The 27,739-nt window shown below is 62.9% G+C and overlaps 3 protein-coding genes across 4 annotated transcripts in view; 2 read left to right on the forward strand and 1 right to left on the reverse strand.

The window, feature by feature from the left end:
* P4HTM (prolyl 4-hydroxylase, transmembrane) overlaps positions 1 to 13,119 on the forward strand; it is a 33,440-nt gene extending 20,321 nt beyond the window's left edge. For both annotated transcript variants that reach the window (XM_075938400.2, XM_075938399.2), the window contains exons 3-9: positions 1,540 to 1,730; positions 2,988 to 3,084; positions 6,040 to 6,202; positions 8,212 to 8,397; positions 8,819 to 8,909; positions 9,377 to 9,500; positions 10,403 to 13,119. In XM_075938400.2, coding sequence (XP_075794515.1) covers positions 1,540 to 1,730; positions 2,988 to 3,084; positions 6,040 to 6,202; positions 8,212 to 8,397; positions 8,819 to 8,909; positions 9,377 to 9,500; positions 10,403 to 10,620 — 1,070 coding nt within the window. In that variant the 3' untranslated portion in view covers positions 10,621 to 13,119. The remainder of the gene's footprint in view (positions 1 to 1,539; positions 1,731 to 2,987; positions 3,085 to 6,039; positions 6,203 to 8,211; positions 8,398 to 8,818; positions 8,910 to 9,376; positions 9,501 to 10,402) is intronic.
* Positions 13,120 to 13,254: 135 nt separating this feature from the next.
* On the forward strand, positions 13,255 to 18,576 carry WDR6 (WD repeat domain 6). The gene is made up of 6 exons (XM_075938396.2): positions 13,255 to 13,435; positions 14,281 to 16,705; positions 16,991 to 17,071; positions 17,409 to 17,525; positions 17,856 to 17,974; positions 18,054 to 18,576. Exons 1-6 carry the CDS (start codon positions 13,366 to 13,368, stop codon positions 18,557 to 18,559), a joined length of 3,318 nt encoding a protein of 1,105 aa, XP_075794511.1. The 5' UTR covers positions 13,255 to 13,365; the 3' UTR covers positions 18,560 to 18,576.
* Positions 18,577 to 19,251: 675 nt separating this feature from the next.
* Positions 19,252 to 27,193, reverse strand: DALRD3 (DALR anticodon binding domain containing 3). The gene is made up of 13 exons (XM_075938398.2): positions 27,005 to 27,193; positions 25,944 to 26,242; positions 25,584 to 25,864; positions 25,324 to 25,382; positions 25,100 to 25,222; positions 24,555 to 24,625; positions 23,482 to 23,540; positions 22,920 to 23,002; positions 21,876 to 21,999; positions 21,107 to 21,165; positions 20,822 to 20,935; positions 20,009 to 20,077; positions 19,252 to 19,755 (listed from the first exon to the last, which is right to left on the reverse strand). Exons 1-13 carry the CDS (start codon positions 27,191 to 27,193, stop codon positions 19,636 to 19,638), a joined length of 1,650 nt encoding a protein of 549 aa, XP_075794513.2. The 3' UTR covers positions 19,252 to 19,635.
* Positions 27,194 to 27,739: the final 546 nt, after the last annotated feature.

Raw genomic sequence — 27,739 nt, forward strand, 5'->3', positions numbered from 1 at the left:
TTAGCCTGACACACTCTTCACCCAGCACTCTGACACAGAAAGCTGGTTCTGAACATGCATTGTGTATCAGTGTGAAATCCAGCTGCTGCCTCAGCACAGGCTCTCCCTTCTCTAGCATGTCATTAAACGGCCACATCTCAACTGGGGCGCTATGTTGGTCCTGGTCGGGGAACATCAGGTATTGGGGCATCACTTGTCAGTTTGCTCGGTGACCTCTTGTGTTATGTCACTGCCTAGAGAGTGGCGAGTGGATGCTGCAGCTCAGAAGAAGCTCTCGTAAGAGGACAGTGCCAGGAATTGTTCCTGTGAGGGGCTCGTGGACACAAGTGGCTGCGTTCTGTTTTCGGGGGGCCCCGGGAAGCAAGCAGCAATGGCGGAGTCCGCGGACTTAGCGCCTAGCTCTACTGAATGAGAGGCCCCCTTGTTGCTATGGGGGTTAGCAGGCAGTGTCCATTCCAAACCAAAGTCATTTCCCACCTTTCTTTCTTGTCAGTGTGTTTCTTGGTTGGGCTGTGGGCTGCTTTTAGCCAAGAGACTTGCCGAGTCTAGGGCAGGCGGTTGAGAAATCAGCACAGAGGTATCTGAGCTTTCTAGCTGGACCAGACGCTCTGACTCCTTTCCCAAAATAGCTGCAGTGCTAGCGAGGTGCGAGTGTGGCTGGCGTCCTGTGGGGTCTCTCCGCCATCCCCGGGACAGGATTGTTAACCCCACACTCCCTTTTACTGCAATTCTTCTGGCCACATAATCCCAGAAGGAACTTCTCTCCATTGAAAATTGCATGCGCTCGAGATACTAGCTCTGTGAACTGCTGGCTTCGTGTTGCTAAGGAGGGCCGGGGGGAGGGGGGTTCGAGTCCTGCAGCGTGTAATACAGGTACCTACCTGTTATTTCTGGGACCCCTGTTGGTGAAATCTCCTCTTCCCCTTTGGTATAAATCTGTGCTCAGAGATCGGTCGTCTCAGTGGAGCCGAGAGCACCTCATTGAGAGCTTTGTGGGCGTGAGGCTGGTGGCTCCCTTCCTCCTTCACATCAGTGGATTCACTAATCAAGGCTCCACCTGGTTCTCTGCCAAATTCCCCTCTGAATGAGGGCAAAGCAGCCAGGGAGCTGCAGGCATGCCCAGCACAAAGGCTCTTGGTTCTCTTCCTCCAGTCATTTCCGGCAGCTAGTATTCAGCAGAGTCCCTAGCCGCCTGTGGGTCGTCCTCTGCACTGCTCCATGGGGACAGGTATGCTGAAGACAGGAACAGATTTTAAAGTTCTATTAAAATGAGTGGTAAAAATGTTTGTCATACATAAGATTTAAAAAGCGTCTGTACCTCTGGGCATAGGACTTAGACTGGCCACACACACAGGGTTTGTTTTAAGTCAGAAGAGACCTATAGTCCTTAATCTGCAAAGTCCAAATTAGGTGAAACTTCCCCTCTACCAGATCTGTTGGAAAGCTTCTTATTTCCCCCTTTCTTTGTTATTTGCCATTGATTAGAGATTTCACTGCAACGGTTTCCTTGGTCTTCCATTCACGCTTTCTTCTCTGCAGAAATTCCGGATTTCCTAAGCGAAGATGAGTGTAAGCTGATTATCCACCTGGCCCAGTTGAAAGGTCTGCAGAAGAGCCAGATCCTGCCCACAGAAGACTATGAGGAGGCCATGGAAATGATCGAAATCAGCCAAATGGACATCTTCAACCTGCTAGACCACAACCAGGATGGGCAGCTGCAGCTCAAAGAGGTAGCGAGGTGGGGAGAGCCCTAGAGCGGGTTCAGATGGGGACTGAGGAAGAGCGGCTGTGGTGCAGCTACCCATCTGTGTGTGGCTAACGGCTGGCGCCTGGCACTGCACCTTCCTACTGACTGGAGGAGGTCGGGACTCCGCAGGCCTGCTGCGTGGAAGAGACACGTCTTAGGAGTCTGGGAAACATTCAGTGTCCGGGATCCTGCCGGGGGCTTGCAGCCGCAGGCCCTGCTAGGAAACGTCTGCTCTGATGGGCTGGGCGAGGGGTCCCGTGCGCGGACCTGTGCCGAGCTGAGAGAATGGGCAGTGTTGTGGTGGGTCCCCCGGCGGGGCCCTGCGTGGGGAGGTCTGCAGAGCTAGCCAGGCCTGCCCACGGTGGCCGAGCGCTGCAGGGTCGCTGCTTAGGAGTGTAGAGCTGTGTGTAAGCTGCTGAGTCGCTGGGGCAGGGCTTCTCCCCCTGTGTTGCATGCGGAGGGACTGCATGACCCCAGGAGTGGGGACCGAAGCTTGAGCCTGCCAGAGTTCCTCCGCCCTGGCTGGAGAGGCAAAGCCCTAGCGGGCGGCGGGGCCAAGACAGAAGCCTTTAGCCTGAGCCCCAACACCCAGTGCTGAAGCCCCGGGCAGTGGGGCTCAGTCTTTGGCGTTGGTCCCAGCAAGTCTGAGCCAGTCCCAGTGACCCCATTAGAATAGGGTCTCCGCCCCCTGTCTGAGAACCGCTGCGCTAGGGTAAGCCCGTGAGGTGGGGCCTGCTGCCAGCACGTGGGGAGGCACAGCCCGGAGGCTCACTGGGACACTGAGCAGCTCCTTCCCGCCTGCGCTCCACAGGTCTGCAGGTGGCCGGGGGGCTAGTGAGGCCTGCCTGCCTTCGTGCCCTGCCTTCCCTGCGCTGCTGCAGAGCTGGAGCTCTCGGGGCGCTTGGTCCTCTTCAGAGAGCAAAGGTCCCTTTCTCCCCCTTCCCCTTGAGGCCCTTGGGCGCAGGTGAAAACAGTGGCGCTCTCGCTGCGGTTGGCCGCCCCTCTGAGACCGTAACTGGCTGGCTGGCCCCAGCTGTGCTTCATGGGGGCGTGCACTGCCATGCTAAAGCAAGTGCTGGTCACGCGGCTGTAGCTTCTGTCTGGCGCACACGTTCAGGTGATGCACTGGAGCCTGGCCAGCTGATGTCCCCCAGAGAAGCGACCAGCCCCTAGGGCTTAATTAGCATCCCAAAGGAGCGAATGCTAGCCCAGGATGTGACCATCTTCTTTGGAATTCCAGGTGCTGACCCACACCCGCCTAGGGAACGGCCGGTGGATGACCCCTCAGAGCGTCCGGGACATGTACACGGCAGTCAAAGCAGACCCTGATGGCAATGGTGAGAGGGCTGAGAATGCCTTGTGCCTCTCGTGCATTGGAGACCAGATGCAGGGCTGTAATGTAAGGCTGGAGCAGGCCAACAAGCACAATCCAGGCACACAGCAAGCTCTCTCCTTTGCCAGTCACTGCCAGCCCTCAGAGCCCTGAGAAATAGGCAGCTTTATTTGTGCGCGCATGTGCCCGGCTTTCGAATGGAGAAGTGATTTGCCTGAGCCCGCTCACAAGGCAGCCTGCAGAGCTGGCACAGAACCCACCCCTCGGGGCTCCCAGCCTCTGCTCGAACGCCCCTTTGCATTATCTTCTGAGAGGGTTACTTTGAGGGTGGCACTGCAGATCCCTGGGTGGCTTGTGGGATGGCGGTGTATCGCCTCGCACAGCAGCCGGAGACCCCTCTGTGGCTCTGCTGAGTGGCTGCAGGGAAACGCTACAGCTGCTGCGCTGGCAGCACAGACATAGCCTGGCGGCCCGGTAAGGGGTGCAGGGGAGCTAGGGCTGTGCCGGACTATTCCAGGCACGTGATTCGGCCCCAGTGGAATGGGGGTGACCAGCTGTGTATCTGGTACATTGGTGGACTCCCCCAGGGGCCCTGTCAGCTCGGCCTTATTTTGTGCCATTGCATGATGGAGAATCCCTTGGCTACGCAGCTCTGCTTTGTTCCCCTTCCGGTCGTTCTTGGGGACCTGCAGCCCCTTTCATCCACAGAGCTGTCAGATGCCGCCCCATCCCCACATTTCCAGGGTGATTTGTGTCTCCTTCCTACTGTTCACAGCCAGCCAATTTGGAGAGCTGCCTGCTAGCGTCTCTTCCTGATGAAAGGGTGTCAGGGTCATTGCACATGAAGGCAGTTTCCTTACTCGGCTGTTGGTGCTTCTGCCCCTCTTCCCATCCAAGTTTCATATGCGAAGAGTCCGGATCCGCGCAGGCTTCCCCCGGCTTGCCAAGAGCCACCGCTCCCGCTCTAATTAGAATGCCGGCAGTTGAGTGACTCTCCGCTTCCTAATCAAATTAAGGAACCATGCAGCCTGTGCACACTCGCCTCCAGTGGCCTGGCTCTCGGAGCAGCCCTAGAGCTTTTGGGGTGGGAGGAATTTGGCTAAATATCCGGCCAGTGCACTTGCCTCAGTGCTCTCTTGGCTCGTGCCGTCCTTGGCTGGGTTAAGGGCGGATGATCTAACGGTCTGCGGCGTTTCCACCACGCTGAACTTTCACAAATGAGACGCTTCCCTTCCGCTCCCGATGCTGCGCTCCCTGCCATTGGCAGCCCTTCACTTCCAGAACCCTGCTCCCCCCATCCTTACAGGCCAGGTCACAGCCGGGATGTGGCACTGTCCTCAGGAGGGGGAAGTGCAGACTGCTGGAGTTGAACTGGGAGTGCCAGCCTCTGGGGGAACTGTCCTACCCTGCCCTCTGGAAGAGGGGGCAGCGGAACACCGCCCTGCTGTGGCTAAGAACTCTGGTTTGTCAGCACAGGGAGTTCTCAAGTCCAGAGGCAGCTGCTTTGGGTGCTGGATTTTCCTTTTGGTGGCTGACATTGGTAATCCACAGTTAGCTGTGCTAAGCTGTCTGGGGGCAGGCTGGTCGCTGTGCTGGCACATGGGGCTAGACACCAACCCGATTCTTCGTCCAATAGAGAACAGAAGGTCTTCCCTGAACTGGGAAAGGCCAGAAGATAATCCTTCTCCCTGCTGCTCATGCGCGTGATGGAGCACAGCCATCGCCGTGACAGCCGAGAGTCAGGCATGCGCGTCAGCGCTCCAGGGAGGAAATGTCTGTTGCTTGGTTCTGGTGTCACGGTCTGTTTTGTTTCCCTCGTGGGCTGTGAGCTACATAAATGCAGAAAGGCTTCACAATCCGTGTGTGTGTTGCTTAGCATCACTGTTCAACTGGCAGGCAGTCTCCTTTGAAATACGGGCAGAGTGTAAGTCCAAGTCCATTTATCGCGTGTAGCACAGTGCAGCCTTGTATTACAGATGGCAAAACTGGAGAGGCTGTTCACTTCATTATAATAGACTAGCCCATTTACCCAGCATTGCTTGGGCCCTTAAGGAGGAGTTGGGGGTGCAGGTGTCAGGGTTAGGGGGTGAAGGGAGCTCAGGGCAGGAGACTGTGTGTACACAGGGGAAAGTGAAGGGCCAAAACGTCACTCCTCTCCCCCCCCCACTGAGATTAGTAGCAGCATTGCTTGCTCTTCCCCTTTCTCTCCCTGCCAGGGAGCGGGAGCGAAGTGCACAGCCTGAACGAGGAATGCAGCAAGCTGTGCGCTTTCCCCTCGCTCCCTGATGAAAGCAAATGGTCAGCAATGTCCATGTATGAATCTGGGGGGGAAGCACAAAGCGTGCGTGGGGGTGGGAGGCTTGAGATTAGGGCAGTCCGGCGGGAGGGTGCCCCAGCCAGTCCCTTTCACTTGCCTATTGATTCTGCTTGGATGGATGAGAAGCATCGCGTTGCCCTGGCACAACCAACCCCTGACCTTGCTTTAAGTTACAGTAAGAGGAATTTGGGGGTCCTAGCTCTCACGGCTCAGGGGAAGCTCTTGAGCAGACAGATGCTCACAAATGTAGAGCAGATAACTGTGAAGTGCTCCTGCAGAACACAGTGAGTACCCACAGCGTATTCCTGGAGTTCGACATCGCACAGTTGTTGCATTCCTAGCGGTCCCAGCGTGGCCTCTGCCCAGACAGAACAGCGTGTGCCGGGACCTGTTGTCTCTCTGGTAGACACAAGCAAATGCAGTCTTTTCCATTTCGCACCTCTCCGATGTGGCTCTTTGGCTGCCAGTGAGTGGCCAGGGCAGCTCTGAGGCAGCCGCAGGCCCATGGCATGGCATGCTTTAGACGGGTAAAACCCTGCGCTGCCTTTTGGCAGGTAGCTGTCCCTGAAGGCAGGAGCTCCCAGGGAAATGTGCGGCTGCTGCCAGACGGCTGAAGGGCCGGCCTGCTTTCCTTCTCCACAGGCGTGCTGAGTTTGGAGGAGTTTAAACAGCTGAACATTCGTGACTTCCACAAGTACATGGGGAGCCAGGACGTGAAGATGAGTGATCTGGTGAGGAACAGCCAACACACCTGGCTGTACCAGGGCGAGGGGGCTCATCAGGTCATGAGGTCCATACAACAAAGGTAAAGGCACTGGCAGGGTAAGCGTGCTGTGCAGACACTGCCATCCTCTCGGGGGCGGGGGTGGGACGCGCACACACGTGGGGGTAAGCGCCGAAAGCAGATCCGCTGTGCCCAGGGTCCCAGGACAGAGCACGGTGGCGGTGCTCTCTGCAAGCGCACGTTGCTCGGTGGTCAGAAGTGAAACTGCTCCCCTCTGCTCGGAGAGCAGCCTCGTAGAACTAGCGCCTCGGGCCCTGGGGCCCCTCCAACTAGAATTTATTCAGGCATGAGGTCTCGCGGGTCAGGTGTTAAATGGAGAGGATGCCTCTGGCAAGTGGGGCTTTGCCCACAGAAGCTGGGGCCCGACTAGATCTTCGTGGGAGGGGCCCTGGGACTCCTCGCTGTGTTTGTGGCTATAGGCTAACACTGCTCTACCCCGGAGGCGACCGCATGGGGGAGTGAATGGAAACATTCCTCAGGCGAGCTTGTTGCTCACTCCCAGCGTGAGCTAATGCGCCAGTAATTACTGTGCGTTGACTTACCTCCTCTCACGCCTCACCTGGGTCCCCAAGGAGAACTGACTCGAGTTGAGCCGAGCCATCTGGCTCCTCGAGCACACATCCAGTGGTAGGTCTCGCTGGCCAGGTTCGGCCCCACTGGCCATCCAGAGATGGGTTCAGCCTCAGACCCGACCCTCCTGCCAAGCCCTTCTCTCATTCACTACCATCACAGTGGAACGTCTCTTCCTTTGCCCTCAGGAAGCTTGAGAGAAACATGGCCTGAGGCCTGGAATTGGCTCTTGGCCACCCTGGTCTTGAGTGTGTCCTAGACAGGGAACTGGTGGCAGCGTTACGCCACTGGGCAGAGCGGGCAGCGGCTGCACTTGGCTTGTGTCTGTTCATTGGAGCCTTTGCCAGCACGGCCCTTACTTGGGTAGCACAGGGGGCTCCCAGCGGTAGTCTGCCGCTCCAAAGGGTGTGAATAAAGCCCTTGTTACAGGTGGGATTCTCAGATGCCAGAGCCCCCACAACCCTGGTACGGATTTTGTCAGCCAGCCTAACGGGTCTGAGAGGTTCCTGCTCGCTCTGGGGCAAGTGGAGACAGGAAGTTCTGGGGGGACGGGGGGCAGAAATCTTAGAGCAGGCGGGTCTGGGTTCCTTGCTCAGTGCTGCTGGGGTGATACCGGACAGGAGATGGATGCGCACTGTGAGAAGCTATTGCTACGGAATCTTGTTTCCCTTCCGTGGAGGCCTGTCGGGGTCCCTTTGCTCTGCTGGGGGTCGCTGGGCTCTAGGGGCCGTGTGCAGGAGCCGTGGCACCTGGAGGTCTCCAGGGATGCCTACGGAAGGACTCTTTCCCCGCAAGCGGCAGCTTGGCTGCGTGAGAGCCGCTTAGCCAGGACGTTTGTGGTTAGCACTGACTAGTCTAAGTACTCTGGCACATGCTGGTTCTCCGCACCGCAGGGAGGTGTCGGGCACTGGTCCGCTTGGCCCGTTGTACAGCGCCAATGCTGCCTGTGCTGCCCGCGAGTAAAGCTGACAACGCTCAGCAGAGCCGTGGCTTGCAGGGTCTCTGGTGACTCGTTACTGCCGCCAGGTGAGCGACCGATTGACTTAAGAGACAAATCTCCCCTTCGGCCCAGGCTGCCACACTGTGGGGTTGTAATGTGGCTTGACTGTCTGGGGCGGAGCCCCACTACGATACCTTTCGGCAGGCCCCTGGCTTCTGCACACGGTTGAGGGGGCCCGGTGATCCTCCGGGAGGGATTCACACCTGCTTCCCTGCACCTAGACCCTTCCTGGAGACTCTTGTACCCTGGCGCCCGCGGGAAGGCCAGGGAGCGGCCGTGGGGTAGTTTAGACACTTGAGACCCATCGATTGTTACAGCCGAGCCGTTGCTTGCAGCCTGTCCCTCCTCCCGGGTTCTCTGAGGCAGGAAGTGTCACTCTGTCTGCCGAGCACTGTGCCCTTCCTGGTGGGCGGAGTGGGGTTGGCTTGTCCCTTTTCCCACCTGCCTTCCTCCTTCCCAGGGTGATGCGCCTGACGCGGCTGCCTCCTGAGATTGTGGAGCACAGTGAGCCCCTGCAGGTTGTGCGGTACGACCAGGGAGGGCACTACCACGCCCACGTGGACAGCGGGCCGGTGTTCCCCGAGACGGCCTGCAGCCACACCAAACTGATCAGCAATGAGAGCGCTCCCTTTGAGACCTCGTGTCGGTGAGTGGCGCCCTGGAGGCGGGGCACTTGGCCGCTAGCTGCGGGGCTCGCTCTGGGCAAGAGCCTCGCCGAGGGGACCCTGGTGTGAGACGGGCGGCTGAGCGCAGCACGTCGATTGTGGGTTTGCTCGCTGCCCTGCCCAACTGGAAGGGGAGTGAAGGGGTTAACCCCTTGTGTCCCTCCAGCCAGTGCAAAGAGAACCTGCCTGGCTCCAGCAAGCTGGAGGCCAGAACAGCGCCCTGCCGCGCAGAACCCTGCGGGTTAGCCAGGAGCAGGTGAGGGGCCCTGGGGACACTGTCCTGGTTTGGGGCCAGGCAATCCAGCCTTGTGGCCCTAAGCATGGGGTGCGAGGACGGGGAGTTGAGGGAAGGGTTTGTCACTCTTCCAGTGGCAGCATGCAAGCGGCTGTGCTCTCTTCCAGCTACGTGACGGTGCTGTTCTACCTGAACAACGTGGTGGGGGGAGGAGAGACCATCTTCCCTATCGCTGATAACAGAACCTATGAAGAGATGGTAAAGAGCCTGGCCCTGCGCTTGGCGCGTTTTCTTCGCGGGCGGGGGCGGGGGCTTACACGAGCGGTTCTGCTCTCGCGAAGGGGAAAGGACCTTTTAAACCAAGTGGCAAAGCCCAAAGGGAAGAGACTGGTGCAGGGCTGTGACCAAGAGCCTTCCCGCTGGGGAGCCTCCCAGGGCCGCCCTAGCTTTGCTCCTTGCCTCTTGGCAGGTTTCTCACATGAGGATGAAATGGCTTCAGTGCACGCACGTTGCTGTCACTCCGGCTGTCACACCAAGGGGGCGGGAGACTGCAGACGGCCAGGGTAGCAGAGCCGGGGAGGGCAGGGCAGGGCAGGCAGTTCCCTGCTGCAGAGATGAGGGGAGACTCCTGTTCAGCGCTGTTGTAATGGTCGGGTCTGGTAAAGGGGATGTGATGGAGGGGCAGAGGCTCCACATCTGAGTCCTACTTTGTTCTCCTTTCTCAGTCTCTCATCCAGAATGATGTTGATCTACGAGACACCCGGAAAAATTGTGATAAGGGCAACCTGCGAGTGAAGCCGCAGCAGGGCACTGCTGTCTTCTGGTACAACTACCTGTCAGACGGGGAAGGTACCGTGCACCGCGCCCGTCAGCAGGGAAGGGCGGATTTGGGAGGACAGCAGCCTTGCTTTGGGCACTGCCCTGTGTGGTGACAGGCCAGCCAGGAGCCGATGAGCACTGCTGAGTTCCTGGTGGCAGCTGGACTGAGTCTTCCTGCGTTGATCAGCAGAAGGCCTAGCTAGCCCCCCCCCCCCCCTCGGGTGTGAGAGCTTAAACCGGGGCCTCGGTTCCACATGCGTCCTGGTGGCAAGATGCATTGTACGCATTGCCCAAGTGTGACAGAAAGGGAGACCGCCCTCGGCTCTTGGGTGTGGGGAGGGATACTGCCTGCACAGGGCTTTGCAGCGCGTGGGAGTATCTCCTTCCAGCCACGCCTGCTCCAGCACCAGGGCGCCCCAGAGCTGCTGCCACCCCTGCGGTTGTCCCTGCTCCCCATGGTCAGCGCAGTTTTTCCATATTCCTGACAACCGGAGCATCTCTGCATGTTGCACGTTGGCCAGTAGCTGACGCAGGGGGTGTATCTGTCCCTCGGCTTTTGCACTCCGATCCTTCGCGGTGACAGCCATCGACGGAGCTTAGTGCCATGCTGGTGCCAGAGCTTGCTCACTTGAGAGAAACTGGGGGACAGACACCAGGAGCACTGGCCAGAGGCATTACCCCTGGGGAGCACTGTTCTTCTCTCGCAGGATCTGGCACTGTTGGTGCGCATGCTGTCACCATGAGTGCCCGCACGTCAGGGCAAACGCTGAATCTGTTCTTGGGCACCTCGTCTGTCTGGAGCCCTGGTCCATAACGCCGCCATGCAAGCCACGGCCGTCTGCACTGGGCTGCGCCAGAGCCGCTGCGGGCGTGAGGGCAGTTGAGTGCAGTGCTTCCCAGCGTGACTCTTATGGTTTGTGTCCCTTTGGCAGGCTGGGTTGGTGACCTGGATGAATATTCTCTGCACGGAGGCTGCCTCGTCACGCGGGGAACCAAATGGATTGCCAACAACTGGATCAACGTGGATCCCAACAAGAGGCGCCAGCTCCAGTTCCAGCAGGAGATGGCTCGCTATGCCAAAGAGGGGGCCGAGGCCCAGAACGAATGGACTGTAGATAAATCCTACAGCAATGTGCATGTGGAATTGTAGCGTCCCGGCGCAGCTGGGCTCGAGAGGCCTCTTCAGTAACCCCCGGGACTTTTTGCACCTGCCAGTTCAGTTTCTATTGATGTAAAGCCTTTAGAATTCTGCCCTCCCCGCCCCCATCCCTGCAGCGGTCTCCAGCGGCGGTGTAGCCTGCGTCTGTCGCTCAGAGCTTGGCGAGCACAGCGCTCGGGGCGGGAGGAAAGCCTCGTGCTCATGGCAGGGTGGGGGGGCTTCACTCACTATTTGCACATCATTTTATTTCAGGGTTGGTTTTTTGTGGGGCAGGCCTAGGTCCCCTTGGCCCTGCCCTACCCAGGCTTCTTGCCTCTCCAGGCGGGGCCTTCTGCAAGGGCAAGGCACTGTTAGTGGGCCTGCAGGGTGTCAACCCCGCTTCCTCCAAGGTCTTGATTTTCCTATTGAAATGGATTCAGTCTCTTCTTTAGCTGCCTCCACAGGGGTTTGCTTGGCACCTGCCAGTTTCTGTCCCTCCTCCCTCCAGAGCATCGGCTCAGCTCTCTTGGCCAGTAACTTGCAGCCAGGCCTGAGCCCGCTGCCTAACCCAGGGGGAAATGGGGACAGTGAGTTCTGCATTAAGCCCCTTCCCTAAATTCCAGCCCCGTGGTATGAGACTGATCAGGGACAGAGGGGTGTCCTTCCTCTCCTGCCAGGGGAAGGGAAGTGGTGCATGTGCGGCCTTGGGCCCGTGGAGACCTTACAGAATACTTGTTGTTAATGGTGAGTCCGTCTCAGGGGTTGCTGTGGTTCTGAAATGCGTTTGTTGGGTTGATTCTCAGGGAGAAGAGAAGCTTTTATGTGCAATAGCAGAGCTGGATTAAGTGGGGGAGGAGAGTACCGCTCTACCGCATGGTTTGGTTGGCTGCCTTGGTAGGTGTTTGGCTGTTTCCTGAAGGTTCCTTCTGCCAAGTGACTCATTTGCCCTGCATCACAGAGCTCCGCATCTATGCCCGTGTTCTGTAGCAAGTCGGAAGTGTGGGGGCTGGGGGGACTCCCAGAGAACGGAACAAAAGAGGCCTCTGTGTATCTCCTTCTGATGCTCGTGTGCGGAGAAGTTGATCACTCCCTGCTCGCTTGGGCTTGGAGCATTTTCTTCCCTAACGGGCTTGAATTTGTCAGAATTTGTGTGTGGGGAAGGAATCGGTTTGCGTGGGGCGAGGAGTGGCACAGATCCCTGCCTTGCCGGGGCATGGGTGACTGCATGACTGCAAGCTCTGGAGATGGGATGTCCTCGCTGCTGGTACATCCAGAAAGTCAACAAGTGCAGGGCCATGCAGCCTGAGGGGCTGAGTGAGCCTGTTAGATGCGCAGCTATCTGCTGCGGAAGTGGCTGGAGTTGGGGCCGAGGTGGGAGCTGAGTTGGTTGCTTTGGCTTATTTATTGACTGTGAAGGGAGAGGGCTTAGTGTGCTACTGTAGTGTCTGCCCGAAGGCCAGGTGGATGCACTGATGGTCACAGCTCTGTCGCAGTTCACAGTCTTAGGTTACACGCTTGTGCAAGAGATGGCACGAGTGAAGGCTGGGGACAGTCCTGCTGAAAGTTACCCTCCCAAGCAGGACTAGCCCTGACCGGAGGCAAGGGAATGGAGCAAGTGTCGCTGTGAAATCTAATTCCTTTGTATGGTGCTCTGGGGCTTGGGAGCAGTTGGGAATGTTCAAGAGCTTGTCCTGTAGCCCCAGCACTGGGAACTGGGTATGCTGCTGGTAGTTCCACTGTGTTACTCTGCTGTTACGCAAGCAGCTAGCTTAAACCCAAGCAGAAATGTATCAAGTGCACTAGGCTAGTGTTGCGTGTTGCCACCATGCAGCACCCCCAGACTAGGAGACCAAGAGGACCCTGCCAGCCTTCTGCATCTCATGGGAACGTGCAGTAGGGGAGCGCCTGCCTGGGGCTCTGCGAATGGTTAAGAGTGTGTTACCGCATTTCGTGTCTCTTCCAAATCACATTGAACTCTGCTGCCACTTGATGAGCAGAAAGCTGAGTAGCTGGGGTGTGTTGTGAAGGGGAGAGAGTGGTATGACTCCAGTGACCTGTCACATTCAGTGCAGCTGAAATCTGACCTGCTGGAACCTTTTCTTGATGTCCCTGGACTCGGCGATGTCGGGCGCTGGATGGGGGTGTTGCTGCCCTGCCCTGTGTTCTTTCCACTCCACCAGCAGAGACTAATCTAAGAACGGAGGAATTTGTACGTTATTTTTGTACGATGTCATAGCTCTGATGCTTTCTTCATAGGGTGATGTGGTGTCATTTCATTTCTGCTGGCGGGCATGGCTTGTTAGCGGCTGTGCCGATGCCACGACTGCACCTGTTGCTACTCTTGGCACTTCAGTTGCATGTGCAAGGCCCAGTGCCTGCCCTGGGGTGGTGTGTGCTGCATCCTCCTGTGCACCGGCACGGTTGTCCCTTATTTCCTATTTATTTAAGTTATTGTGTCGCTGTGCAGAGGAGCCAGCTGCCTGCCCTGCAATAAAACTGTGAGAACTCCTTGCTGCTGGGTCAGTGCTGCCGGGCCTGGGGGCGCCTGGTTCTGCAAACGCCTTCCCTGCCCAGCGCTCTGGGGCGGGCCCGGGCGGGCAGCGGGACCCTGGGGAGCGGCTCGCGCAGCCCTGGCGCCCGCCGGCCAATGGGGAGCGGCTGAGGCCATGGGCGGGGCCGAGCCGTGCGGCGCGTGGAATCGCTTCCGGGCTCGCACGTGGGGCGGGGCGGGGCTTGGCGGCGCGCGCAGCCCGGGCCATGGAGTCGCTGCTGCTGCGGGTGCCGGTGACGGCGCTGCGCTTCGTGGGGGAAGCCCTGCTGGTGGCAGGTGTGGGCGGGGCTCGAGCATCCTAGCCCCGCCCCTGCGGGGGGCGCTGGGCGGGAAGGTGCTACGGGTTGCACTAGGTGGGGGGCGGGAGGATGCTGAGCGGGGGGGGGTGGGGGGTGCTGGACAGGAAGGTGCTACGGGTTGCACTAGGTGGGGGGCGGGAGGATGCTGAGCGGGGGGCGCTGTGGGGGGTGCTGGACAGGAAGGTGCTACGGGTTGCACTAGGTGGGGGGCGGGAGGATGCTGAGCGGGGGGGTGCTGGACAGGAAGGTGCTACGGGTTGCACTAGGTGGGGGGCGGGAGGATGCTGAGCGGGGGGGGCTGGGGGGGTGCTGGACAGGAAGGTGCTACGGGTTGCACTAGGTGGGGGGCGGGAGGATGCTGAGCGGGGGGCGCTGTGGGGGGTGCTGGACAGGAAGGTGCTACGGGTTGCACTAGGTGGGGGGCGGGAGGATGCTGAGCGGGGGGGTGCTGGACAGGAAGGTGCTACGGGTTGCACTAGGTGGGGGGGCGGGGGGGTGCTGAGCTGAGGTGGGGGGGGGGCGCTGTGGGGGGTGCTGGACAGGAAGGTGCTACGGGTTGCACTAGGTGGGGGGCGGGAGGATGCTGCAGCGGGGGGAGCGGGGGGGGCTGTGGGGGGGGTGCTGGACAGGAAGGTGCTACGGGTTGCACTAGGTGGGGGGCGGGAGGATGCTGAGTGGGGGGAGCGCTGGGGGGGTGCTGGACAGGAAGGTGCTACGGGTTGCACTAGGTGGGGGGCGGGAGGATGCTGGGGGGGGTGCCAGAGGGACGCTGGGGGAGGCCGCTGGACAGGGCTCCAGTCACGCTGCTCTCTGTGCCCCCAGGCGAAGGGCCCAGCGTGGGGGTGTTCCAGCTGGACTCCGAGGGCTGCCTGGCGGGGAGTCGTTGGCGGCGGGTGCTGCGGAACCACTGCGTCCACGGGATCCGGGAGCGCCCCACCGCCCCGCACGGGACCCTGGCTGTCTTTGGGGGCAAAGGGCTCGTGGTGCTGGAGCTCTGCGTGCAGGGCCAGGAAGTGAGTCTGACCGAGCGCTGCCAGCTCCGCCAGCTGCACGACTGGATATGGGACCTGCAGTGGCTGGTGGGCAGCTCAGGGACCCTCACGCACGTTGCCTTGGCCCTCGGCCATAACTCTGTGGCCCTGTATGACTATGCCAGTCACAGGACCCTGCGGGAGGTGCACTGTGAGGAGAAGTGCATCCTCTACTCCGCTTATCTGGCTGGAGACAGCTGGGACCAGCTGGCAGTAGTGGCTGGGACAGTCTTTAACCAGCTTGTTGTCTGGCGCGTGGCCGATGGGGACGACGACGAAGCAAGGATCAAGCCCCAGAGGAGGATCAGTGGACACGACGGAGTCATCTTTAGCATCTCCTACTTGAAGAGCAAAGGTATATTGGCCTCCGCCTCAGATGACCGGAGCATTAGGGTGTGGGATATTGGGGACTTGCACGCGCCTTGTGATCCAGTGCGCTGCCTCCTGGTGTGTTATGGCCACCAGTCGAGAGTCTGGTCTGTCAGGTTGCTGAGCGACTGTCTCATCAGCATTGGGGAGGACTCTGCCTGCATTGTGTGGAACTACAGTGGCGAGATTGTTCAGAGCTTTAGAGGGCATAAAGGGCGCAGCATCAGGGCAGTGGCTGTCCACGAGGCACGGGGCTGGGTGGCCACAGGTGGGGCGGACACTGGGGTTAGACTCTGGCACATGAGAGGATCTGAGCCCAGTGGGAATGGCCTTGTGCAGCTAAACTTCAGCTCACGCCGTAGGAATGGATCCCCCAAGGCCGTAAAGCTGGTGGACGCCAGCCGGCTTCTTGTGATGACTGATGCGGGGGCCATCTACAGCTACGACTCGGCCTCCGGACACTGGGCTGTGGTCCTGGAGGATGCAAACTATCAGTCCTACTGCCTCCTGGAAGTTGTGCAGCTGGCCACGGGCAGCGTGCTCTGTGCCTTGGGCAATCTGACGGGGCACGTCAAAGTCTTCCCCCTCTGCTGCCCCACAGAAAGTGAAGAGAAGAGGCTTTATGGGGGGAAGGTCCACAGCCTGAGCTGGGCAGCGTGCCCAGGCAGGGATCCCGGCAGGCCTGCGCTCTTTGCCTCTGGCCCAGGGGGTGTCCTCCTCTGGCTGGAGGTCTCATGCCATTCCTCCGGACAAGTGGCTTCGGTGGTGGAGAGAGGCTGCTTTCTCTTGCCAGTCTGCCGGCACAGGTGGCATACAAGCATTGCCTTCTTGCCTCAGGGAGGCCTTCTGGTCTGCGGTGACCGCAGGGGCTCCCTGCTGCTGTTTGCCCACAGCACGGCTCTGGGATCTGGCGCAGAACAGGAAACGAAGGCTACCCGGGGGGATGGCGACTCCGGTGACAAGCCAGGTTTGATTCCTTTCCAGGAGAAAGGAGCCTGCCCCTTGCAAGGCCCCGTTTCTCTGCTCTTCGGGCTTCATGGGAAGCTAGGTGTGACCTCAGTGATCTACCACGAGGGCTACGTCTATAGCACGGGCAGGGACGGGTCTTACCGGCAGCTCCGCGTGCAGGAGCAGCAGCTGCAGGAGCTGAGGAAGCAGAAGCCGTGCAAAGGGCTGGAGTGGATCGAGCAGCTGCACTTCGCCCCTGATGGGAGCCTGCTGGTGCTGGGCTTCCATGCCAACCACTTCGTGGTGTGGAGCACCCGGAGCGGCGAGCGGCTGCACTGCGTGCCGTGCGGCGGGGGCCACCGCTCCTGGAGCTACGGCCGCTGGCTGGCTTCCGAGGCCTTTGCGTACGTCCGGTCTGGGGACGTCTTTGTCTATCAGAGCAGGCGCGGGCCCAGCAGGCAGCACGTGCTGAGGGAGCCTCTCCATGGGCGGGAGTGGACGTGTGTGCGGCACGTGGGCACGCTGCAGGCCTGTGGGCACCACGGCGTGGATATCCTCGTGACCGGCAGTGAGGACATGACGGCCAACGTGATCGCCTTCAACGCGTCGACCCGCTCACTGGCTCCGCTCGCAGCCCTCAGCGACCACATCTCGAGCGTGAGAGCGCTGGCCCTGGCCCGGGGCATGTGGCAGGAGGAAGCAGCCAGCTGCTCCGCTCTGCTGTTCTCTGCGGGGGGCAGGGCTGAGATACACTGCTACCGGCTACTGCTGGGCAGCGACGGCAGTGCCAGGAGTGGCGTGGCCTGCCAGGTCATCCACGTGGCCTCCCACCGCCTGGATGAGCACTGGGATCGCATGAGGAACAAGCACCGAGTCATCAAGATGGACCCAGAAACCAGGTAACCCCCCGGCCTGGGATGGGGGATGGGTCAGGTGGGGGGCTACTTCCTGTCACGGCTCTGGAGGGAGCCTGAGAGCCCTGCTGTCCACCGGGCCGGCTGAGCCCGCGGGGCCGGGTGAAATGGGACGCTGCCCTAGAGCAGCTCAGCTACTGCCCCTCAGGCTTCCAGTCGGTCGGCTCTGCTGCGCCCCTCCGCGAGGCAGGGTTAGGGTGTGGCCTCGGCTCCGTGCAGCGGGGCCCCCGAGCCCGGCCGCTGGCTGACCGGTTACTGTGCTCGCTCCAGGTACATGTCCATCGCAGCTGTGGCTGGAACCCGCGCTCCCTGCCTCTTCCTGGCTGCCGCTTGCAGCGACGGGTCTGTCCGGTAAGGGGGAGTCTCGGCTCTGATCCCAGACCCCTGCTCTTCCCCAAGGGGCTGGCCTCTTCCAGCTTGCCGGGGTGGGGGACAGTGTGATCCAGGGGAGGGGAGGCCGTGGAGGAAGAGATGCAGCAGCGGGGGCTCCATGAAAGCAGCTGCTCCCTTGGCCTTTCGAACTCCTGTGTGGAGTCTGAGAGGCTCCCCCCCCGCCCCGCTCCCCCTCCCCTCTGAGTTGGGCGAACGTATTCTGGTCTAGCCACGGGCAGGAGAACGGGCCCGGGGCAGAGCTGCAGAGATCCGTGCGCCCCTTGCCCTGACCGCCTGCCCCTTGCTGCTGTTGCAGGATCTTCCTGATGCTGGAGCCTGCCCGGAGGCTGCTGCTTGTGGCCGAGTCCTTTCACCACCAGCGCTGCGTGCTGAAGGCGGAGACGTTTGAGCACAGGGTAGCGGGAGGCAGGAGGTGGGTGCGTTCAGCCGGAGAGCGGATGAGGGGGAGGGGTCCAGGGAGGCTCGTGTCCCCTCTGGCCAGCGTCCCTCGCCCTCAGGACAGCCTCCGGCCTGGACTAGGCCGCTGACCCGGCAGGGTGAGCAGGGCCCACAGGGATCTAGGCGTGTGGCTTGCTGTGGCCTGGCAAACCCGCCTGCAGGGTGCTAGGGCCCCGGGGCCGCTGCGGAACGGGGGGGGAGCCTGGTTTGCCGGAAGCCCCCTCTGGGGCCAGCCTGGGCTGTGCGCGTTGCACCGTGGGGCCCGGACCCAGACTGCCCCACCCCCGTGTGTTTTATTTCCCAGGCGGCACTTCCTGTGCAGCGCTGCGACTGATGGGAGCATTGCATTCTGGGATCTCACGGCCACCATCGAACGCGCGGCAGCCGCCCCCGAGGAGCTGGGCGGGGAGCAGCCGCCCCTCGGTAGGTGCCTGCCCCGGTTGCTCGGTGCCCTCGGGGCGGCCGCCTGCACTCCTGGCTCACTGAGCTCCTCTCTCCGCAGCGCTGGGGGCCCCGTCCCTGACTGTCCGGGCTCACGGCTGTGGCGTGAACAGCCTCCACGTCCGGCAGGCGGGGGCCGGCCGCTACCTCGTGGCCAGCGGCAGCGATGACGGCTCCATCCATGTCTGTCTCGTTGCTGTGGATACAGGCCCCGCCCTGCCTGGGGACGCAGAGCCGGCCGTGGCCGGGGCCCGTGTCCTCCTGCTAGCGGCGTCCTCCAGGCCCTGTGCCCACGCGGCCCACGTGACGGGACTCCGGGTCTTGCGGCCAGACCTGCTGGTCTCGGCCTCTGTGGACCAGCGCCTGGTGCTCTGGCGTCTGGACCAGGGCGGCCTCGTCTTCCTGGGCAGCAGGTTCTGCCCCGTGGCAGACGTGGCTGAGCTGGACTGCTGGGGGCAAGAGGAGCGGGGCTTTGGGTGTGTGCTCTGTGGGCAGGGCCTGGAGATTGTCTGGTGCACGCTTGGAGCAGGGCCCCTGCAGCCCCTCTCCGGCAGGGCCGTGGAATAAAGGGGAGCACCTGGCAAGCCCTGGGCTGCCTTACTGGGGGCTGAGGGGGGGAGGGGGCTGCCCGTTGCCACGGGGCCAGTTTTGGGCCGGAAAAGGGTCCCTGGCAGCTCTGGGCAGCACCCCTGCCTGGTCGGCTGCAGGCTCCTGCCCCGGGGCCTGGGCTCGTAGCCAGTGGGAGCTGCCAGCCGCTTCTGGGAGCCACCTGAGGTAAGCACCATTCACCCCTCCCCCGCGCCTCGGCCCCCCGAACTCCCTCCCTGCACCTCGACCCTTGAGCCCCTCGCCCTCCCGCTGCCCCTGCCCGTGAAAATGAGCGAGGGAGGCGGGGGCAGGGCAAGGCCGCTTGGCTTTCTAGTCTGAAACTAGAGTCTAGGCCGGCATGCTGCTCCGTGACCAGGCAGCAGGGCCCACAGACGTGACACCCCCCCCGCTTCGGGAGGAGCCAGGGCCCGGGAGAAACGGGGAAGACCCAGCCTGGGGCGAGGCCGGGCAGACCGGAAGGTACGGTGCCGTCTTGGGGTGCAGGGTGTGTGACTAGGAGTCTCATGCCCTTGGGGCTCCCTTATCTCCAGCTGTGCTGCTGGGGTGGGGCTCACGTCCCCGCTGGGCCAACAGGGCCAGACCAGCCGGATCTCACAGCTGAGGGGCCGAGGCCGGGAATGGGAGGGGGGCAAACAAGCAAACGGCTCCTGCTCCGTAACAACGTGTATTTGGACCCAAACACCGAGGCTGCTGGCCCCCTCTGGGCGGGGACAGGTGTCCCTGGGGCCTGCGGGCACCTCAGCTAGTTCAGAGCAAAACAGCCACTAAGCCACTTGTTACAACACAACCAGGGCTGAGGCCCGGCCTGCGGGGATTCCCGCTACCTCGGGGGAACTCGAGGCAACTAAGAACTGGGCCCTGACCTCCCTGCCCTGGGCATTTGGCGGCTCGTGGCCAGGCAGAGCCGTTGTGCTGCCTGGGTGGGGCAAGGGCATTTCACCCCTTCGGCCCCAGAATAACCAGCCCCCAGCGAGCCGCGCACCCGGCCCAGCCTGAAGGCCTAGCACAGCCCCGGCCCGGCCCTGCCGCCAGGCTCAGATCTGGCTGAGAGGAGGCAGGTGGAGGGTAGCCAGGGCCCTGTGGATCACGTCTTTCAGGCCTCTCAGCAGCTGCAGCCGAGCAAACATCTGGCTGAACAAGTGCGGCAGCGGCTCCTGGAAGAGAGGAGGCAGCGAGTGAGCGTGGGGGCGCCTGCTGGCTGTGGGGAGCCCTCCTGTTCCTCCCCATCTCAGCTCTGCCCTCTGCCACATGGGGCCAGGGCTGCAGAGAGCTGGGGGGGCATGCCCTGGCCAGCAAGCCGGGCCCCTCCTTGGTGCTCTGGCACCCCATTAGCGTCCTGTGGGGGCCTCACCTCCCGCCCTGGCGCTTGCGGGGCGAGGCTGGGCTCCCTGCGGGAGAGGCACTCACCCCCAGGATGTGGACGCGGTTGTAGTAGGAGCTGAAGTCCATGCTCAGGTGGATCAGGAACTTGCACACCTGCCACACAGAGGAGCAGCTAGAGACCTTGCCCTGGGGCTGCAGTCCGCGAGTCGCTGGGCACCGCCTCCCTCTCGCCAGCACGGCCGGGCCGACGGCGCCGCGCTTGGCTCCTGCCCAGGGCTCGTGGCACCAGGCTGCAAAACGCCGCCACGCCGGCCCTGGCGGGAGCAGCAGGTCAGCAGGGCCCGCGGGCTGACTGGCCGCAGCATGAGCTGCTCGTGCGCCCAGCAAGGCCGGCTGTGCTGCTGCCTCGTGGGGCCTGGCCATCAGCCCGTGGTGCTCTGTGCCACGGCGGGGGCTGGCCAGCAGGCTGGAGCGCTCTGCTCTCTGTGCTCCAGCTGCTTGTCCTTCCCGTCGGGCCCTGCCCCCGCGGCCCCTCCACGCTGCTAGGCCTGTCGGCCTGCTGGCCAGCAATAATCACCGCGTCCCCGGGCAGCCTGGGCACCACCCCCCGCCAGGGACATGATGCTGCATCCCCGCACGGGGGCAGCTGCCTGGAAGAGGGTCACTGGCATCAGCCAGGCTCTTGCTTGCCCCCTCCTCCGCCCCGGCCCCGTTTGCCAGAGCTTGTCAGGGGCTCTGCCTGGGCCTGCGGGCACTGCAGCCATCGCGTCCCCACGGACCGGCGGCTCTGCCAAAGCAGCCCTGTCCTGTGCTCCCCGACACCCGCTGCCCTTGCTCCTAGGCCCCCAGGACGCCGGGGGACAGCCCGTAGCGCTCCCAGCGCCCGCCCAGCCTCACCGCCTCCGTGCTGGCCGTGATTCGGGGCCCGGGGCCGGACAGGGGCAGTTGCGCCGACTGGCTCAGGGTCTCTGGGAAGGGAAGGATGTAGTTGAACAGCAGAAGCCATTCCCCCTGTGGAAGGAACAGAAATGTTAGGGGCCGCCGGGGGGGAGACCAGGGCGCTGTCAGGCCAGGCTGAGCCCAACGGACCGGCCCCTCCCACATGCTCCTTGGAAACTCTGGGGGCGCGCAGGAGGAAATGGCCGTGGGCAGAGCCCTCCCGCCAGGGGCTGGGCCACTCACCTCGTCTCTGAGCAGGGAGAAGTTCAGTTCTGATGCGGGCGGGGAGGCTGGGTATGCACCTGGAATGAGAGTTGAGCCGGTTACGCCCGAGGCAGCACAGAGCCGGGACAGGCCGGGCTTTGACATGGAAGGGCCTTTGGGCTCGGCCACGTCGGCCCTTCCTCAGCAACGCTGGGGCCTCTGCCCTGGCTGCTGGCTCGGTCGGTCTGGGGGCTCGGAGCCCGTCCACCGAGCCCCGGGCGGGCCTGGCTGCTGGCTCGGTCGGTCTGGAGGCTCGGAGCCCGTCCACCGAGCCCCGGGCGGGCCTGGCTGCTGGCTCGGTCGGTCTGGGGGCTCGGAGCCCGTCCACCGAGCCCCGGGCGGGCCTGGCCGCCAGCTCGGTCAGTCTGGAGGCTCGGAGCCCGTCCACCGAGCCCCGGGCGGGCCTGGCCGCCGGCTCGGTCGGTCTGGAGGCTCGGAGCCCGTCCACCGAGCCCCGGGCGGGCCTGGCCGCCGGCTCGGTCGGTCTGGGGGCTCGGAGCCCGTCCACCGAGCCCCGGGCGGGCCTGGCCGCCGGCTCGGTCGGTCTGGGGGCTCGGAGCCCGTCCACCGAGCCCCGGGCGGGCCTGGCCGCCGGCTCGGTCGGTCTGGGGGCTCGGAGCCCGTCCACCGAGCCCCGGGTAGCTCCCAGGGGTCGGTCACCGAACTGGTTTGACTAATCTCACACTGCGGGGGGCCGGAGGGGGGCATCCTGCCTGCAGCGGATTGGCCACCCTGCCCTGCCACTCACCTTGCTCCACAGCCTGCTGGTAAGCTTTGAAGAGTGTGGCGAGCCGAGCGCAGTTGTACATCACAAAGGCGCCACTTTTCGTTCCCTTGGTGGTGATGCTGCCGTCCTCCAGGCCGAGGGAAATCTGGGGGAAACGGCCCCGTTCCTCACAATGCCTGGGCCCACGTCGCCCCGGCACGCTCTGCGCCCGCCCTGGCGCTAGGGGGGCAGGGAACGTCCCGGCCCACGTCGCCCCCGGCACGCTCTGCGCCCGCCTTGGCGCTAGGGGGGCTGGGAACGTCCCGGCCCACGTCGCCCCGGCACGCTCTGCGCCCGCCCTGGCGCTAGGGGGGCAGGGAACGTCCCGGCCCACGTCGCCCCGGCACGCTCTGCGCCCGCCTTGGCGCTAGGGGGGCAGGGAACGTCCCGGCCCAGGTCACCCCCGGCACGCTCTGCGCCCGCCTTGGCGCTAGGGGGGCAGGGAACGTCCCGGCCCACGTCGCCCCCGGCACGCTCTGCGCCCGCCTTGGCGCTAGGGGGCTGGGAACGTCCCGGCCCAGGTCACCCCCGGCACGCTCTGCGCCCGCCTTGGCGCTAGGGGGCAGGGAACGTCCCAGGTCACGCCGGGGCCCACATGCAGACTGTTCATGTGTCCGGTCGTGTGCCTTTGCTTCACTGCCCCCCCTTTGCCTGTAGTCGCCCCCTGAGCAAGTCCTGCCCCAGCGCCGTGTGGGAGCTGCCCAGTCGCTGCTCTTGCTACCCCCTCCCACTGGGGCCAGGGCCACACCCAAGCTGGCGTGGGCTGGCAAGAGCCGCTATCAGCCCCTTGCTCTGGGTTTGCGCTCAGAACGGAGCTGGCTTCTGCCACTGCTGTGTGGCTTGAGCTGCTCCCAGGGAACTGCTGCACGCTGGCCCCCAGGGCTCCCGGGGTCAGGCTTGTGCATCGGACTCCTGTCCCTGGCCGCGCGCCTGCCCCCGAGGGGCCCCGAAGGCCCAGGGGCCGCCCTACTGGGGGACTGCCTCTGAGGCCCAGGAAGGAAAGGCCGAGTGGTTCCTTGTGCTCACCTGACTGTGGGGGGCTGTGCTCAGCATTTCAAAGCGGATGGCAGCGGACGTCAAGACGCCGATGATCTCGGTCCATGAGTCATCTGTGCAGAAAACATGGCAAGGAGGCGGCGCCCGGTAGAGCCCCCAGCCCTGCCCCCCGGGAGCCTGCACACCCGTCAGACACCGTGGCTGTAGCTCTGAGCCCCAGACCACTGGCCAGAAGAGGGGCATTGGGAGCAGGTGCCAGGCATAGCCCCGCGTGCCAGCACCCCCTTTCTCCACGCACCAGGCTGGCCGCGGCTGCCGCGCTCCCCCACCAGCATGGGCGGGCACAGGGGGAGTTCACTGGCTGCTGCTTGTGAAGCGACTGGCCTGCGCTGAGCCCCAGCTAGTCGCCTGGTGCTGGTGCCTGCTCCCTGCACACACCCCCCCGAGGCCCCGCGTACGCGCAGCAGGGAAGGTCTGCCAGTCCCTGCCGGGGCCCTGCGAATCCACCAAGCCGCTGCAGAGCGTGTCTGGGAGCCGAAGGGAGCACGGCAGGACGAGGCAGCCCCTGGCCAAGCAAAGCGCAACGCCTCACCCTGAACGAGGTCTCCGTACTTCACCACCGAGGCGTCGTACATCTGGCACCGCCGGAGCCTGGGGAGTCAATGGAGAGGGCCCGGGCTGTCGTCCGCGTGCCAGGCCTAGCTGCGCTTGGCTCCAGCCTGGCCCGCCAGAGCACCATGGCGATGCCACGTACTGGGGCTGGGCATCGGACAGTGTCCCCGAGAGCCGCCCAGCGGAAAGAAGCACTCTGATTGGCCTGGGGTGGAACCGAATCTCCCCTTGGTCAGTCTCTGCCCGCTCCCATTGGCTGCCAAGGCTTGGCTCCGGTTCTGCCAGCCCGAGAGCCCAGGGCTGGGAAAACAGCCTGCCGCAAGGCCAGCATCCTACCAGCCCTGCTCCTGCCAGGCCGGGTTCCCGCCCACGCTGCCTGGCACTGGGCCCCTCTGCTGGACAAGTAGCATGGCCCCGAGCCGCACTACAAGGGCAGCTGGGCCCCGGCAGGAGGTAGGAGAGGTGTCCGGAGGGCCTGTCCTCTGGCTTCCGACGAGGGAGGACTCGGATCAGGGACTGAGGATGCAGACGTCTCTCTGGCCCGGGCCCCCGGTGGCTGCCCCGAGGCAGGGACTGTCACAGTCTCCAGCCAGGGCAGAGCACGAACTGGAAGCAGACAGCAGGTTGGATACACCTGTCAGCACCAAGCCCTCCCATGGAAGATGCTACAGTGAGCTGGCGTCCAGCACCCAGATCTCAGCCTTGTTCTCAGGCCTGCTCTTCAGCCCCAGAACTGACCCCACCCCCCGCTGTGCCGGTGCTGGCGGTCCAGGCCTGCTTCTCGGGGCAGGAGCGGTCACCCTGCAGGACTGTGCAGACTAGGCTTGCAGAATGCACGGCTACTGGCCTGAAGCGGAGACTGGAAGTCAGGACACCAGAGTCCTCTTCCCAGCACCTCCCTGTCTGGGAGCCACTCGGGGAGGCGCTGTGAGGCCTCAGAACACACCGCAGTGCCAGCAGGACGGGCAGCGTTTCACATCTGCCGCCTCAGCAGGAGGCAGGGAAATGCACGGAGAGGAACTGCAGCAGCGTCCTTGCCGAGTGCCAACTTACTGGAAGTACTGGGGTGCCCCCACAGGACAGGGGGAGTTAGCAGCCTTCACTGGCCCACAGACGAGGTGCTTCTGAGAGAGAGAGAGGAGCGAGTGAATTCCCAGGGATGCATGAGACTCTGGTGCGCGAGAAAGCATGCACCAGTCAGCTGTGCTTAAACCCAGAGTGACAAGCACCTGGCCAGCCGGACCCCGGCTCTGAACGGATGCTCCCACACCTCTGTGCTGTCACCGTTCAGTCAGTAAAAAAACAGCTGTGCTGTGTCTGATGGCAAACTCGTCTCAGCACCCCAGGCTGCGGGGAGGGCCAGCGCCTCTCGTGCGCAGGGCTCTCGGGAAGGGTGGGAGACCCCAGAGGAGGAAGAGGCAGGTTTCCAAGGGCCCCTTTCACCATGAGCTCTCCCTGGAGGGAATCCGAGGCAGTCACGCTCCATGCCCCTCTGCCTGACCCAGGCTGCTCCGGGCAGCAGCAGGAAACACGCTCGTCGCCCTCTCCTGGGTGCTGCCATGGCAGGCAGGGATGGGTGGGTCAGAGAGCGGCCTCACCTGCAAGGCTGTGTGAGCTCCCACGTCCAGCATCCTCCAGAGCAAGTCCACCTGCTGCTGCTGGAACTCGCCCTCACAGCTCACCACGTGCACCACCCTGCAGCAGCTCCCCGGCCCTGTGCCCTGCAGCAAAGCAGCAGCTCGTTAGATCTGCTTCCACGGTGGGCAGGGCTCTGAGCAGCACACACCCGGCAGGCGGGGCAGCCACGGGCAGGATTACTCACTGTGCAGCGCAGGGCAACATGCCGCAGCTCGGCCAGCAGTCGCACTTTCTCCTCGGTCACTGCCATGGAAGAGGAAAAGGTTCAGACAGGCTCACAGAAGGGGCCACGGCCGCCTCCGGGTCCTTTGAAGCCAGGGCATGGCCCAGGCTTCTGATGCCAAAGGCTGGTGCACCAGAGCCACAGAAGGGCAAAGGGACTGGAAAAAGGGGGATTTGAGAGCAGAGCCCGCCCAGTCAGCATGTTAAACACGTGACACTTACCGAGACACACATCCAGGTTGGGGTCGTAGCCCTCCAAACTCTGCTGCGCCAGGAAGTTTTTCAAATGCACTTTAAATATTACATCATCAGCCAGCCTGGTCTGGCCTGGCTCCAGTCCTGGGACGGTAGCATACGGGCACTGGCTCAGGACTTGCTTCAAGGTCAAAACATCCTCAGTAATGAATGCTGCGTCCACCTCTGAGGGCCAGGCAACTCTCAGCTGGTGCAGGAATGCCTGGAGTCCTTCATCCAGCACAGCGGGAACCAGGTGGACATTCATCCTAGAATCAAAGAGAAACACCACAGACAAGACTGAGCATGGAAGAGCATTTAAAGAGCTGGAGAAAGCAATCCACTGACCCCTGGATTCTGAGGACTTCAGCCAAGTGGTCGGCTACTAGAATGGCTCTCAGACTGCTCAGGCTGAGCGTGTCGAGGCTTCTCCGGTTCTGCAGCGGAGAGCAGCTGAGGATGATGTTCTGCCCGCTGGCTGACTGGGAAGGCTTTGTGAACTCAGCAATGGAACTCAAGACTTGCTGGAAGGCAGCAGGTCGCTGTAACTGGACAGTCAGCCCCAGCGGGGTCAGCTGGCAGCTCTGGAGCGGTGGCACTCCAGGGCACTTTAATGAAATCACACCCTCTATGATGGTCTTGGGAACCTGCACGAAGACAAGGCAGACCGATCAAAGCTGCTGCAGAGCTCATGTGCTCCTCCAGCATATACCTTCCTGGAACCCGCATCCCATCTTGCAAATTCCTCACTGCTACTACCAGACACGAGCTGGAATCTCATTGATCTAGACTGGATTCATAACCTTCCAGGCAGTTACCGTAGCTCAGTGTGGGGGCTGCTCTCCCCTCCGTGCCAGCAGTGAGCCTAGAACCGCAGTATAGTGCAAGAGGGCTGTAAAAAATGGGGTGATTTTGGATGAGAAGTGAAAAAGTAACTAAAAGGTCTTGTGAAACCTGCACAATTCCAGCTGCTCCCTGTGAACTAAATTCCAGGGCAGCTTTCCCATCACAGGTTTTATTTACCTCTGCTCCCGACTAGCCGCGCGGGCCACGACTCAAGGAAGAGCGGCTGCGGGTCGCCTGGCGGCGCTGGCCCAAGTGGTGTAATTCCCGCAGTTCCCACAGCGCTGGGCTCTGCTGCCACAACCACTGGGTGAGACGTGAGACGTGCTAGGCCTCCGGGCATCTCCCCACCTGCCTGGACCTCAGGGCTGAGCCTCTACAGGGCCTGGCTGGGGCTGCAGGTGTGTACGTGTGTACACCCACACCCACACACACACACACACCAGCACTAGGCCCCTCCCCGCTTGGCCTTGGCCCCGCCCCTGACCCATAGGCCCCGCCCCGCTAGACCTTGCCCCGCCCCTGACCCATAGGCCCCGCCCCGCTTGGCCATAGGCCCCGCCTACCTGCCCCCCCGCGAAGAGCGCCCGCAGCGCGGCCTGGGGGGCCAGGAAGTCGCGGCTCCGCAGGTTCCGGGCGCTGCTCTCCTTGAACCAGACGGAAGCGGGGGCCCCGGGGCGGGGTTCCCCCCTCAGCGCCGCGTTCAGGGCGCCCAGGGTCTCCGACACCCCGAACCGCTCCCCGCCCGTCTCCATGGGGACCGAGGCAGCTGCCGAAAGCGGAACCCCCCGCCAGGGATTCGGGGGGCAACAGAACGTGAGCAACTTCCGGTTTGTGTAACCGGAAGTTCCGTCTCAGGTTCCATCCGCCGTGCGGGAAGTGGCGGCACGAGGCGGCGGCCATGTCAGGTGTGGAAACACGCTCGGGGCGGGGCTGGCCCGAGGGAGCAGGCTCCGCCCCCTTTCGCTGCCTGGCGCCCCTCCCCCGCTCCCAGGGGCCTGCTGGAGGGAAAAGGGGCCGGGGGGGGCGGAGAGCTGGGGGGAGCCGGGGGGGGGGGGAAGGCGGAGAGCTGGGGGGAGCCGGGGGGGGGGAGGCGGAGAGCTGGGGGGAGCCGGGGGGGGGGGGGAGGCGGAGAGCTGGGGGGAGCCGGCCGGGGGGGGGGGAGGCGGAGAGCTGGGGGGAGCCGGCCGGGGGGGGGGGGCGGAGAGCTGGGGGGAGCCGGCCGGGGGGGGGGGCGGAGAGCTGGGGGGAGCCGGCCGGGGGGGGGCCGGGGGGGGGGAGGCGGAGAGCTGGGGGGAGCC

This window comes from Pelodiscus sinensis, chromosome 11, assembly GCF_052426305.1.
Source record: "Pelodiscus sinensis isolate ZL-2025 chromosome 11, ASM5242630v1, whole genome shotgun sequence".
NCBI classification, from domain to species: domain Eukaryota; kingdom Metazoa; phylum Chordata; order Testudines; family Trionychidae; genus Pelodiscus; species Pelodiscus sinensis.